The 15,212-nt window shown below is 43.3% G+C and overlaps 1 protein-coding gene across 10 annotated transcripts in view; it reads right to left on the reverse strand.

The window, feature by feature from the left end:
• The window catches only part of TRPM3 (transient receptor potential cation channel subfamily M member 3), an 804,873-nt gene that overhangs the window by 72,637 nt on the left and 717,024 nt on the right, over positions 1-15,212 (reverse strand). For 6 of the 10 annotated variants that reach the window (XM_045042771.1, XM_003995398.6, XM_045042772.1 and 3 more), the window contains 7 exons: positions 14,648-14,683; positions 14,348-14,488; positions 11,313-11,342; positions 10,155-10,444; positions 9,025-9,253; positions 6,487-6,654; positions 1,492-1,632 (listed from right to left, as the gene is read on the reverse strand). In XM_045042771.1, the coding sequence (XP_044898706.1) occupies positions 1,492-1,632; positions 6,487-6,654; positions 9,025-9,253; positions 10,155-10,444; positions 11,313-11,342; positions 14,348-14,488; positions 14,648-14,683 (1,035 nt within the window). The remainder of the gene's footprint in view (positions 1-1,491; positions 1,633-6,486; positions 6,655-9,024; positions 9,254-10,154; positions 10,445-11,312; positions 11,343-14,347; positions 14,489-14,647; positions 14,684-15,212) is intronic. The other 4 variants (XM_019815754.2, XM_003995389.6, XM_003995390.6 and 1 more) reach the window with 1 other exon arrangement.

A 15,212-nucleotide genomic window follows, 5' to 3' on the forward strand; every position in this document is an offset into this window, starting at 1 on the left:
TAACACATTTAATCTTTACTAAACCCTACAAAGTAGGTACTATTATTATCCCCATCTTAAGGAATCTTGGCACAGAGGACTAAAGTAACTTGTTTGAGGTCACACGGTAATACTAAGGGGCCCAGACAGGATCTCTGCTCAGCCTGTCTTACCCCAAAGTCCATGCTTGTCACCCACTAAGTTGTTTCCTGCAAGGTAAATTTAATATCTGCATAAAATATATAAATGGAAATTATTTTTGTACGTCTTAATTTTTTCGGGGGAGAATTATTTTCTATTTTTAGTATTCACAGACCTGAGTTTTTACTTCACTAAGAAAATCTAATATTTATACTTCAATTATATCTTCTTTCAAGACCATAGTTTACAACAGTAGTTTTCAGCTGGTAGCAAAGTAAGTCCATAAAGGGACATTTGGCGATGTCCAGAGACATTGTGGTTGTCATATGTGGGAGCTGGAGAGTGCTCCTGGCATCTAGTGAACTGAGGCCAGGGGTGCTGCTGGACATGGTACAGTACACAGGACAGTCCTCCTAAGCAAAGAATTTTTCTGCACCCCATGTGAACAGTGCTGAGGCTCAGAAAGCCTCACTGAAAGGCAGCGTTAAGTGTTGGCATACGGGACCACACGCATGCACAGAAACACCTCATCTGGTCATTTGAGTCATCTTGGCCTCAGACTAGGATTTTCCTTTGCTGACTCAGGTGCCTGGTGGGTAGCTGGTTGTGAGAAAGGCCAAAAATACAGACACCTGTCCCTCATCTGGCACAGTGCCACTGTGACTGGAGAGAACCAGAGATGACCTGGGGGAAGCTCACCTTCATGAAAAACAGAAGTAGGAAACCAAGAGTCTAGCCATTTCTATCATATCAAGAGGCTATTTCAGGGACAAGATTTCATCCTGTGGAGACAAAATATTTGCAGGGTGCGCACAGAACAATCTCCACTGTGCCTGTAGTTACTTCGAGTAGGTTTTGCTGCTTTGGTTGGCATGTTGTTTCATCATGTCTGAACAAGAAAGGCTGTTTGATGACACTAGCAGATTGGGAGTAGTTACACACTTAGGCTACCCACCTTTAGTGGCGTTACTTTGAACACTCTGCTCAGCCCTTACCCTTCAAATGTTCCCTACCCCCAGGATTGGCATCTAAAATGGGCAACTCCGATCCAGCGCTCATCCATCCAGAACACACAAGTGTTTTATAAAATGACATCTATTTTTTTGCTAGACTCATACTCGTCCCACCTCTATTTCTGTTAGTTCTCACTTTTACCATTTCCTTTATTTTCTGCAAGGAGGAGAAATGCAGAAGCTGTAGAAGCCGCCTCACAAACTCCACACGTCTTACAGAACTCTTGGGAAAAGCTTTCATCCCTGCCTGTGTGATCCTTATATTATGACTCACAGAGGAAACCACAAGGGTGCACGTGAAATTGACATTGGCTCTTTGTGGTCACCCATTAGGAAGAAGAAAAAGGAAGATGCTTACAGTGTAGAACCAGAACTTCACAATGGGTGCATTGTAGAATTCATAGATTTTTCTGCCCAGGGGGATTAACCGGTGTCTGCTCTGAACTTCCTCTTCATCCTTCTTTCTGGAAGACTCCCCATTGTTTCGTCCCAACATCGCCTACAGTGGAAGAGAATCGACACCATCATGGCAGGGCTCTGGAGAGCATGCGATTCAATGTGTTCATTTTACACATCAGGAATGCATGCTCACAGAACCTAAGGGTTTTATCCAAGGTCCCCAGAGATTCACAGGTTGTGCCTTCCCTAGGTGTGCATTTGCGTCATACATAGAATCAAAGGTATGTGCCTGGGATGGAAGGTCTTAGGGATATCTGTTACCATTATCTTCTCTTCTGCCATGGGAGCTCTGGAAGATTCCATAATGGAAGATACCAGAGTTCTGAGAGGAGAAAGAGCATAGCCTCGGAAGGCCAGGAATCTCTTTTCTTTCCACCCCCTCCCCATAGTAGTGAGACAGGCAGATCTGGGTTTGAATTCTATCTACTCATGCTAATGACTCTTAAGTAAAAACAAACAAATAAACAAACAAACACACTGGACCAGTAATATCTAACTTACCCAAAGGTTACGAGTATTAGAGAGGTTATCTGAAGTGCCTGGAGCTTAGTTAGGTTAGAAACCTCTCCTCAACCCTTAGGCATAAACCTTGGTTCCCTGATCTCAAACTTCATAAAACCCAAATTACTGCTGGGATTAGTTTCATGGCGACTTCTAAGCACAATGCCTTCCTCTGCATGGGAGATTCTGCTGGGTGGGACTAGAAGTCAGGCCTGACCTGGAGAGGCCTCATCTCCAAGCTGTTGGAAGTTTCCTTACGAATCGAATTATTTCCTTCTCACCCATGTCAACAGCAGCGGCAAAAATGACAATAAAACATCACAAAAAAGGCAGACTTTGAGAAAAGGCAGATGCATGCCTGTCTGGGTAGCAAGTAGCAGGATGAGTCAAATATGGCTGAAGATCCTACTGGTGAAGAATTCCAGACTTTGAGTCATTCAGAAGGAGGACCGAATCCTCTCCTGGATGCTCAGAATCCATGGCACCCGGGGTAAATCTTTTAACCGCTCTGAATCTTAGTTTCTTTATCTTTAAGTTGGGGGTAATAATGGCACCTGCTATAGGATTGGTCTACAAATAAATAAGCATTTGGCACTTAATAAGTGCTCTGTGTATACTAGCTAGTGTTTAGTTACAATGAACTGAGACTTTTCTTGGATAGTCTTGACGAAAATAATCTGGTTGGGAATTTCTCGCCAGGAAAAAGAAAAGTGTTATTAGGGCTCTATTATAGCATAATTTCTTGACTTTAATTGTTTTGGTATTATTCTAAGACAAGGTTAGTTCTACCATGTTTGGGAAATGAGATTTTTATTAAGTGTAAGAACAGGGCAAATCCTTCTAACTACTCAGTGACTGACAAGGATTAGGATAGGAAAAAGGAGTGGGATACAGGTTTAGAGTTGAGAGATCTAATTATAGAAACCATTTGTTTATCTTGAATTTGAGAGCAGATAATTCTGGTTTCAAACCACCTTACTCAAGATATACAAATAGTTCCAACTACTTTTGTCATTGCCTCAACTATCCACCTTCTTAAATATGTAACAATCGCAAATGATGAACCTGTAACCAATAGGATTTCTGGAGAAGGTAACAAGGCAACTTCCATTCCTTTAAAGCCTCTATGGCTAGGAAATCACCTTGACTTGATTAATAGGTAAGATCCCATTCTATGGCCTATCCAAGCCTTTATTTTGATCAGTGAGCTGGGTCAATCTCCGTGATGGATATGGCACGTTTGACTTCTATCAATATTGACCACTGACCTCAAGAAACTCTGAGCTACATCCTTCTATAATTTATAATTTATGTAACATAATTACCCTGCTTCTGTTCTGCTTCTTTATTTGCTCAATAATACAATACAATTTGGGGACATAATGGGATGTTAGTAAAGGCAGCTTGAGGAGTTGTAGGCATCTTGGACAGTGACATCTTGGGGTAAACTCTAGAAAGAGTGGCTTCCCCAACAGAGTTGAGACAATGCCCTGGGTCTCTGGACATGTTGGAGCTTTATTAGGCAGAGTGCAAAAACACGTATCTGGCAATGCAGGTGAAAAAAAACAAAAACAACACGGCCTATCTTGCTTTCATTATTCAGATACGTTCCCAAGTGAATGCATTTTTTAAAAGCTTTTCTTTTGTGGGTTTAAGTAAAGCATTTTCGAAATTTCATTAATTCCAGCCTAAGCAGCTTAACTGACTGATTTTCTTGATTTCTCTTCCCAGTAGTCAAACATTTCCTTTGACTACATTCCTTAAGCAGAATGTAATAGGGTCAAATACAGGCAACACTACATAATATGGATTTGAGAATTTTTGCTGGCTGGACACAGATGTCAAGTCTGGGAAAGATCCATTGAAGTCAACTAGGCCACTAAAGGCTACTGATAATGAAATTGAAGCTCATATTTTGTGCATAATTTTGGAGGGGCCAGGGGAAAATGCTCCCATCCAAGAAAGGATATATTGGTTTAGCACCGAACTTCAAATATCTTTCCTATGAAAGGAGTGGAGGTGTCAGCACGCTGCATTCTCCAATCTTCTCCAGGGTAAGGAACACCAGTGCTCCAGCAGGGACAGAATTTGTCATTAGGGTCAAAAGAGGCTCCAGCTTAAAGATATCTGCTATCCAGCCCTAACTTTAACAGTCCACAAAATCCCTTCTTCCTTTCCTTCTAGCTGTTTCTGCCTGTGGAGAAGAAGCCCAGGCAGTAGAGCTAGTGTGAGGTCTTTGCCTCAGGTTCTCAGTAAACAGCAGCAGGGTCTATTCTCTGGGAAGCAGACTTTGCTCTCAGTCGAGAGATGCATCCTTTAGTGTGATTTCTTGAAGGATCGGGTTCTCACAGCTCCACACGGAGCAGAAGGGAGCTGTCTTCTTTGTTTTCTTCCTTGAGACCCACCCAGAGAGAACTGTGATTCAGCTTGTGGCTGCCTTCAGAGGGTCCTTCCTTGAGGCTTCAAGGCCAAGTCATACTTGACGTAGGAGGCCCGTGCATTATTTTTGGATTCTTTCTGCTATGAGGTAGACCAAACCAAGTGAATGCCTACATTTGAGACTAAGAAGAAATTCTCTGCATCCCTGAGGCTATAGGCTAAAAGCATGGCCAATGGGATCTCTATGTCTGGGTCCTTTTTTTTTTTTAATTTTTTTTTAACGTTTATTTATTTTTGAGACAGAGAGAGACAGAGCATGAAGGGGGGAGGGGCAGAGAGAGAAGGAGACAGAATCGGAAGCAGGCTCCAGGCTCTGAGCCATCAGCCCAGAGCCTGACGCGGGGCTCGAACTCACGGACCACAAGATCGTGACCTGAGCCAAAGTCGGACGCTTAACCGACTGCGCCACCCAGGCGCCCCTCTATGTCTGGGTTCTAATCCTGGCCTTGCAATTAATTAGCTAGGTAACCTTGGGCAATTTAACTTCTCTGAGTCTCAGCTTCCTCACCTGTAAAATGGATAATAACAGTACCTACCTCATGGGATTTTTGTGAGGATTCCATGAGTATGTGCACGTCAAACATTTAGTGCCATCCTAACAATATTCGCAAACATTTATCAAGGTTCACAATATGCCAGGCCCCAGTCTACAGAAGTGACGTGTACACTTTTTAAACTGCAAAACTGCCTGTGAGCGAGACAATGTTATCATTCCCATGTTAGAGGTTGAGAAACCATGTCCAAGGTCTCACAGTGAGTAGGTGTTGGGGCAGGATTCTGGCTCCAGAATGAACACTCTTTACCCCTCTAATAAAGATTTGGTATTATTAGTACTACTGTTTCTGTTAATGGTTAAAATATCATTCTCTATCCTTGAAGGATTCAGAGGCGAAAATTATAGTAAGATCTTTAGGGAAGACAGTCATCTGATCCTGTCATAGAGGCGAGCAGGCGCCTCCACTGGTTTTTATAAGAATCCTGAAATGGAAAACCAACACTGGCTTTTAACTCTGTGAGTCAAAAACTGTGAATAATTGGTCAGTCAAAAGAGTGGCCAGATGCCTATACCCTGCTGTACTCGGGGCTGGGATGGTTTCCTTTTGGAAGGAAATACTGTTGATCTGGAGGAAAAACAATTCACAGGGTGCTCCCACTAGTATACTAATGGAAAGGGCCTTTTGTCACCTGAGCAAAACCAATTCAGGTTTTCTCTCCTTACAGGTTTTTTGAGTCACCACAGTCACTGCTCAGGGTGGTGGGGAGGGTGGGGGATATCAGGGAAGTCCTATGGAGCTGTCGCGCGATGTCTCCAAAGCTCCGAAGCCCTGTTTGTCTCTTTAAGAGCATGTGACATTTTTAGACTTTGGACATGATCCAGTAGCGGTCACACTGCTCAGGCGGGGGTTGCAGGAAGCTGTCCCATGCCCAGCTGCCCCTTCTCGCTGCAGAATAAAGCATCCATGTTCTATAATTATACCAGAAGATCTAATAAAAGCCTTCCATACAAACCTCAAAATTCAATTAGTCCTGCATGTGTGAGCCTGACCCTGAAGACAGATAAAGGCGTAGCATCTGATCACCAGAAGGGCTCCAGCCCAGTGTGGCTCGGCTGGCTGCCCCCACATACATTCCTTTGCCTTCTTCGTATGCTAAGACTGCCCCAGCACCTGCTCCTTTATAAAGCGTGGCTTGTTTGGACAACTGGGGGTGCCTGGCTTTTGGATTTCACTGGGTTGTCCTGTGACCCTGGCTGAAGGATTTTGCACAGAAATAGTCCCTATTGTTATGTTATCTGTGCCTAGAGAAGACACTTTTGTAATACTCTGGTCTCACACTTAAATGAAAGCACCTGGTTGGAGGGTGACCTTGGGAGTCACTGAGTCTTAAGTTGTATCAACAGGAAAGGTGGAGTAGGCTTGCCGCCCGCGGACAAGGACGGGATAGTTTTCCTTACTGTCAGTTCCATATCCTCCTCATCTTTTTCCTTTGTGGGCTTCTCTGGCTCTTCTGGTTCCTTTTCTTGGAGGTGGATTTCCTGGGCCTGAGACATATACGGCATGTCGTCTTTGTTCTTGAACTCCAAGCTGAGAATTGAAGGAGGAAGTAGAATTCCCAGAATTACCTAAAGTAATAATAATGATAATAATAATAATCACATTTAAAGGATTAAGATGAGGGTGGTTTTTTTTTTTTCTTAGAATCAGAGGGCCTAGGGTGGTGGGGTGTGTGTGTGAGTGCACACGTGCGCGTGGGCACACGTGTGTGCCCTGAGTGAGGCACCTGCACGTGTTAACACGCAGAGGGTCACTCGTGCCCATCCGGGAACTGTTATGCACAGTAGTAGCTGCGCATAACAGCACATAGTAGTTTTTGGAGAAAAGGAGCATCTTACCCAAATCCACCCAATTAACACCCACTATGCATGGGGGAAGCTGAGGAGAATGAGGGGCCCTGCTCAAGGAAAAAGTGGGAAAGAATTCAGACTTTCATTTAGCCATTAGCGCTTGGCTTTGTGAAATCAATTCAAATGCATGTCCACTGGCATTTGTTTGCTAACACATCAAGTGGAGTCATCTGGGTATCTCCGTGTCCTAAGTTGACCTTGAGAAAATCCAAGTGGGAAAGCATGTTTTCATTTCGGAGTATTCCCCTGGCACTTGCTACTGCACAACAGAAACACACACACACACACACACACACACACACACACACACACACACGTGGGCTTTGTATTCACCATGAGAATCCCCTACACAAACACTCCAGGAAGCCCAGCACTGTGTTTCTATCATGTATAAACAATACGCTTCAGCCTCCATGTGATGGTAATAAATACATGGGCCCTTCTCACAAGAGGGCAATCTCATTCTCCATTTGTTTTTCATTTTTTTAACGTTTATTTATTTTTGAGAGAGAGCGCGCGAGTGGGGGAGGGGCAGAGAGAGAGGGAGACACAGAATTGGAAGCAGGCTCCAGGCTCTAAGCCGGCAGCACAGAGCCCCATGTGGGCTCGAACTCACAAACTGTGAGATCATGACCTGAGCCGAAGTTGGACGCTTAACGGATTGAGCCACCCAGTGCCCCTCATTCTCCATTTGAATGATAATCCCACACGTGATTTGTCTTCCCCAGATCTTCTCCCGCCTCTTCGCCCAATCACTAAACTGGTTCTGCTCTATAAGTCTTCTGAATATGAACCTCCTTGAAGAAACTGCACCAAGGTGAGGGCTCAGAGAGATCCTGAACAGTGAGTGAAAATGAACCGCAAGTAATGAGGCAGGGGTGGCCTGTGCTTGAATGCCCACAAGGACTCTGGAGCCACTAAGGGAAAACGGAGGGTGGTGACCCTTAACTCAGGGTGACTGGCAGGCCTGAGAAGGCTCGGGTGGCATGCTGGCAGTCTCGAGGGGACATGACACCCTGTCCTTGGATCTGAGAGCCAGGCTTGGCAGTCACTGGTAGTGCAGCTATAGGGTGCCCATGACCCACTTCATGGAGCTCTTCTGAGACTCTGGGGCCAAGAACCTGCAGGGAGGATGGCATGGGGGAGGGGTGCTGGTTCCATCAGGGTGGCCTTAGCCGATTGCTCCGGCCTTTTTGCCTTGGGCTGACCTCAGAGTTGCCCAGACCAGGAATTTCCCAGGTAAATATGAGCCTGGCTTCAGTTGTAACAGCCACAAACTCTAAACAGAGAAAGCATTTGAAAACTCCTTTCAGTCTTTTCTCTCCCATTTTCTCTTTCTTTTGCTTCTTCCAATTAAATGTCTTCCTTGTAAAACACTGAGGAAAACATGAAGCAGCAAAGCCACACATCATCCCATGTCTTGTACCTTCAGCCCCCAAGGTAACCACTACAAACACTTGGCTCTGTATCCTCCCTGGTTTCTTAAAAAAAAATGAAAACTTATACAGATATAACTGTGCATGTACAGGCTTAGAGAAACCTAAAATGGACTCAGGCTCTACATAACTGGTCTGCAACGTGTTTTTCATCAGTTAAGAACAGACCAAGATGATCTAGCAACATCTTTACACATAAACCCATCTCATTTTTATTTCAGGTGAAAACATTTCTCAAGCATAGCTGGGGGGAGCCAAGGTGTCTATGACAAGGTACAAAGGGGGGCCAAGGCATTGAGGTTTGCACGGCCACACAAGGTTGCCCGGTACGCGGTTCCCGGTGCAGCATGGCTTATGCCAGAGCAAATGGTACCTCTTATGGTACCTGTGTGTGACCATCCCCTTTGGATCTTTTGCAAAATACTAATGTTTAGGCATGCCATCTCCAGAGGTTCTGACTTAGCAGAACTTGGGGTAGGCTGTAGTCTCTGTATGAAAAAAACAAAACAAAACTATATAGAAGATTTTGAGTCACGGTTGGGGCTTAAAACCACCCTCCTGAGATAAGAAAATGCCTAGTTCCACCAGCTCGGAAAGCTCTAAACCAACCCTCCGGTCCTCACAGCCAACAGGGCCTTCTGGGCGCGCTGACCTTGAGGCCCGAGTTCTTGCGCATGCGCAGCCGGCCCATCCACATGTCGGTGAGCAGCATCTGGCTGCACGTGTGTGCGATGAAGTCGCGGTGCTTGGCAGCCACAGCAAGCTGCAGGCAGGTGGCGTTGCTCCAGTTCTTGAGCTCATACGTCAGCAGTTTCATGGCCAGCTGTTCGTCCTGCTTATAGGACTGGTCGAGGAGCTCCACCGCCAGTTGGCCGAAGTCCCTGAAAGACAGAATGTGAGGGGTTGTCCTTTGGCCATCTTGGAGACTTGGATGATGAAAGTGGGGGCCCACTGGCCAGGCCACAAAAGGGGGTTACTGTGTGGCCCCACTGTTGCTCATAGGGTATAGTCTGTTCACGTGTTCATCTAGCCAACACCCATGAAGCGTCCACCATGTGCTAGGTACTGTGTTTAGAACTGGGGGGTATAAGCCGAACAGGACATGCTCCTGGTACCCAAGGCCCCCAATTCAAGGCGACGGATGGGGGAGGCAGACCAAAACAAATCAACGAGTAGAGTGTGGTAGGTCTTCTTACACGTGAGAGACCTCAGTTCATAGCTGAGCCTGATCAACCACAAGCTTGGGATCCTGGACAAGTTAATTAAATTCTCTGAGTCTCACTTTCTTCAGCTTTAAAATATGCATAATAGGGGTACCTGGGTGACTTAGTCGGTTAAGAGTCTGACTTCAGCTCAGGTCAGGAGTTCGAGCCCCACTTCAGGCTCAGTGCTGACATCTCAGAGCCTGGAGCCTGCTTCAGATTCTGTGTCTCCCCCCCCCTCTGCCTCTTGCCTGCTCGTGCTCTGTCTCTGTCTCTGTCTCTCTCTCTCAAAAGAAATACATAAATACTGAAAAAAATTTTAAATATAAAATATGCATAATAAGAGGACGCACCTCTTGAGGCAGTTGAGAGGCTGAAATAAAATCTACATATCTGTGAGGACTTACGTATCTAGCACTGTTTGCCATAAATGTTAACTATTGGTGTCCACCCTCTGTGTGTACCACTGAGGTGACCCTACCTCTGCCGAATGGTTTGGGTAGCTCAGACCCTCCAGTATTTGGGGCCTGCCTCCTCTTCTTGCCCCCTCTTGACCACCCCATTTGCTGGGCTGGCCCACCTGGAGTTGTGGTTCAGTTCCTGGGAGATGTCATCAACCATGTCATTCTCAGACGCCTCGTGAGCCATGGCTTTGCAGAGCTTGCAGGCCACCAGGGCCTTGGCCATGGCCTCCTCGCCGTGCTGCCAGAAGAACAGGGCCATCTTCTGCCTCTTCATCAGGACGGCCCACACCATCAGCTCATGGAAAGGGAAAGGGAAGTGGTTGATCTCAGGGTCGTCCAAGTCAATGTCAACCTCTTCTTCTCGCTTCTTGGTTGTCTTTCTTCCTCGCCTCAAGGGAACATCATCCTGTCATTTTAGGGAAAAAAACAGAGGTGGAGTGAGAAATGAGTCAACTAAATATATCATATGGTTGTTTACTGTATATGTACTACGGAACCTGCTCTGGGATTGATACAGAATGAACTAGCCTTTCCCAGCACCTATCCCAGAAGCACTCACTCCTAACTTTAAAACAAGATCAGCCCTATGGGAACATGTCAGTGTTGTACTCCAACTTTTAGTAAGTATTTTTCAGTGGGTATTTTTCAATTTCCCTTCCTTCCTTCCTTTACTTTTGTCCGCTTTTTTTTTCCCCTACGTGTAAGGTTATTTGTGCCTCATGATGGACAGCACTACCCTTTTCTCTGAAAGGACAAAGACATCCTATACTTGCAGGTGCCTAAGCCACAATACCCACATGAACAAAAGCTGGGAAACAGATAATCTATCTCGAGTTTCTACATACCTCTCAGGTGCATTTGTGAAGTATTTCTGGCCTTTGGATCAGTTGCCATTTGTAAACACCCATGAATAGATTTCACTTACTGGAATTTATATGCTTCCTTGGTTATCGAGTTAGTATTTCAAATACGATTTATTTTCTTGCTAATGTAACCTCAGGGTGGAATTTTCAAGGCTACTGTGACTTGCCCTCTCAACACTGGGAAAAAGTCCACTTCCTTATTTTAGAATCATGTACTAAGCCTTACCAATTGAATGAATATATATATGTCAATTATTTATATGTATGTATATATATAGTATATGAATGAATATATATGAATGAATATATATAAAGAATATATGAATGAATATTTATGAATATATTAATGAATAATGAATATATATACATATATATAAATAATTGACATTAATAATTTGGGCAAATACTCACCTCCATTCCCAGTAGTTTCAAGGCTTTGGGCTGTTTAAAAAAATGTTATACATAAAGTTAGATCTTTCTTTATAGAGGTAAGAAAAGAATCCTATTATATCTTAACCAGGTAATAGAACATCTCTATGGTACCACATAGCATTTATTCATTTCGCTAAATAAAATGCTACAAGAGGAACCTATTTATAGAAATTCTAAAATTAGGGATTTAGTGATTTTAGTGAATCATAGAAAATTAGATATCTAGAGGGGCACAATGAGATTGCCCCAGGGTAGAGCCTGCAGATTTATAATCTCTTTCATGGACCAAAATTTCTTCCATCTTCCTAGAACCATCTTATTTAGCCAACATCTCCATGATCTCAGGCACTTGGGTAAGCCATGAAATGTTCACTCAAACCATGAGATGTTTCTCAAACCTCTGAAATACCTCTGTTACCTGGACTCTTGGAATATTACTCAGAATATATGTTCAGATACTTCATGTCGCCTATGCAGCTGTCCAGTAGAGCAAAGGGTCATGGGGCCACAAGGGCATGTGCCGATGGTAGCAAAAGGTGCTCAGTGGTGTGGAAAGTGCCAGCACATACTGTAGCATCAATGGTCACGCTGGGAATGTGCAAAATAGCCACAGGCCAAGACGGAGAGAGAAGACAACTCAGCAGATTACAGCCCTTGATTTATATCTAATGAGGGGAGGCACAAAATTACATCTCAGGGGTCAGGGATTCCTATTCTGTGTTAAATGTTACAGAATGGTTGAGTGCTCTCTTGAAAGCTGAGTAAAATAGTAAGGTTGCAGCCCTTACCATTCCTCCAAATTTGATTTGACCACTCAAGTAGGAATAGCTTGGACCTTGCCTCTCTCCGTTTTTTTCCTTTTAGCTTCCGAAGTGCCCAGCAGTTTGAAATTTGTGTGATTTTTTTTTCTTATTTATACTTCCTGGTGTTTTCAAAGTGGCCTCGTAGCACCACAAAATACTTTCAAAATCAGAAGATAAGCCTCGTTAAAAATAAAAATCATGCCAACGACCAGCTAGTGTAACAGCTCTCCAAATGCAGTCCAGGAACCCTGAGATAGCTGGGTCTCTGTGAAGTCAAAGGTGTTTTCCTAATAATACTAAGATGTTACTTGTCGTTGACACTGTGTTAACATTTGCAATGATGGCATAAAAGAATGGTGAATAAAACTGCAGGGTGGGGGGGTGGCAGGAATGAAGGCAGTGGCACCAAACTTTACTAGCGGTCATTAGGTTCCACTGTTATGCACTTGAAGTTTAAAAACAAACAAAAATCCAGTTTTTACTTAAGAAGCCCTTGATAAGGCCTAAAAAAATATTAACTTTATTAAATCTCTATCTTCGATGCTAAAGAAATGTCTTTTCAGGGTTTTGAGGGACGAAATGGCAAGTATGGGTTAAGCGCTTTCCTTACATACTGAGCTATGATGGGTTGTCCTGAGGACAAACACGCAGTTCCTTGGCTTGTGGCCACATTGTTTCATGCACTGTCTGCTGGAAGGAATGACTGCCAGACAAACTATGTTTATTTAGTCTTGGACATTTGGCAGATATTTTTGGAAATGGCCGAAGTGGGGCTATTGTTTCAAGGAAAGTAACTGATGGTATTTGTTGCCAATGGCAAAATTCAAAATTTTCCAAGCAGCAATTAGAAAAAAAGGAGAATTTTTGAAAACTTGTATATCCTTTCCCCATGACCTTGACAGTTTTTCAGAAGTTAAAGACTTTTCTCACAAGATTGGAAGGGATATTAATGAATGTGAGTTTTTGAAATTGTTTAATGAAATGTGTCAACAGTGAGATCTGTATAACTCAGCAAACCAATATTTTACAATCCTTGATGTTACAAGATCCACGCAAAGTGTAAGATCAACCAATGAATTTTAAAGTAACAGAGTATAAAAAGTTCACTGAAGCTATTTCAGATTTCGTGTTGCAACTAATCTTTAAGAAACTGCCACTTGTGGGGTGCCTGGGTGGCTCAGTCGGTTAAGCGTCTGGCTTTGGGTCAGGTCATGATCTCATGGTTCATAAGTTCAAGCCTAGCGTCTGTGCTGACAGCTGGATCCTGCTTCAGATTCTGTGTCTTCCTCTATCTCTGCCCTCCCCTGCTTGAGCTCTATCTCTTTCTGTCTCTCAAAAGTAAATAAAATTAAAAAAAAAAACAAAAAAACTGCCACTTGTTGAGTTTTGATGTATGTAACTTCAAAAAAGAATATCTATAATTATCTGTAAAGATTATTACAATGCTCCTTCTCTCTCTCTCTCTCTCTCTCTCTCTCTCTCTCTATATATATATATATGTATATACTTGTCATATTTGTTACATGTCTGTATGAAGTCAGCTTTTCTTTGTATATTTCAACCAAAACATCTGGCAACAGACTGAATGCAAAGGTAGATATGAGAATGTAGCTGTCTTCTATTAAGCCAGATATTACAGAAATATGCAAAAAGGGTACAATAATGCTACTTTTATCACAAAAATCGTTATTTTTCATAAATACATTATTTATGCTAACATCTAATGGGCTTCTTATGGTTAACTTAAAATGAATTAATATTAACTATTAATGAATAAATATTTTTAAGTCTTTACTTTCTAACATGATAATACCCATAGATAGAACTCCCATACATAAGAGCTTTTGGGGGTCCAGGGGTCCTCAATAATTTTTAAAGGTATAAATAGACCCCAAGACCAAAAACCTTGAAAGCCACTGAGGTAGATAAGATTAATTTGACTTTCATTATTCCCTGATCATTAAGGCTCACTCCCAGTTGCCAGTTTCTTATTTTAATTGGACCTTCTGGGGAAGAGAAAGGAGTGTATCAACCAATACATTGCCTTTTTTTCTTTCCTCCTTTTGAAGGATTTGGGAGGGAGGAAGAGGTGGGTAGAGCAGTTGCCTTCTTATCTGAGATGCTCCTTGGAGATAACGAAGCCACACCCCACATATGTCGTGCCCTAGTCCTCCCAGGAGTCCAGAAGAGGAAACTTGCTGCAAAACTCACCCTCTTGGGGCCAAAGAGATTGTGGTAGAGCGTCCGGAAGCGCTTGCGTGTGTAGTTACAGCGATAAGCCCCGCCCATCAGGTACTCGATCACCAGGCCGATGTCAATCAGGCTGATTCTATAGTCTGGGGGCAGGTTCCCCTATCAGGGAAGAAGGAAAACACACACACAAACACATCCAAAAGACAGCGTGGTTTACTAGGGATTCTATGCCATGTGTTCTGTAACTATTTTAGAGTAAAAAAAAATAATTAAAAAAGAAACATATGAATGTATTATTATGCTGGTTAATTAATTCACCTTAAAATAGATCCAACCGAAACCTGGATATTCTCGCTTGGAAAGAAGACATAAGTTAAATAAGAAGATGCAGTAATCGTCGGCAATAACAGAAAATCAAAATATTTATTCAAGTCTTCAGCTGGGGAGAAAAAAACACCAGTGTAGCAGAAAGAAACACAAGGCTTGACATGGCAAATGCTACGAGTCCTAGTCGCTAGCAACTCCTTTCCCCCAGATGTTCTCCGGGCCCCCTGCGCTGCTCTGCCTCTGGCCCAGGCTTGTTACCTCTCTCTTGCTGACCTCTTCATGCTCACTAAATGAAGACTCCTTCCAGAAGATGGTTGTTATTACCAGGGCCTGCATCAGGTGCACTCTGCTCAGAGTTCAGATCTCCCTTGGGAAGACCTCTATTAACAATGAAACAAATTTGGCACCTTTTTCACAGGAGGAGAGCAGATGGATGTCAGGATGAAGTCATTTAGGAGCACCCCTGGTGGTTATTAAGAGACACACAGTGGCATCAGAAGAGATTCTATCAAGGGAATATTTATTTTCCCAGAATTAAGCAGATTTTGGATATTTT

The sequence above is a fragment of the Felis catus genome, chromosome D4 (assembly GCF_018350175.1).
Source record: "Felis catus isolate Fca126 chromosome D4, F.catus_Fca126_mat1.0, whole genome shotgun sequence".
In the NCBI taxonomy this organism is placed as follows: Eukaryota; Metazoa; Chordata; class Mammalia; order Carnivora; family Felidae; genus Felis; species Felis catus.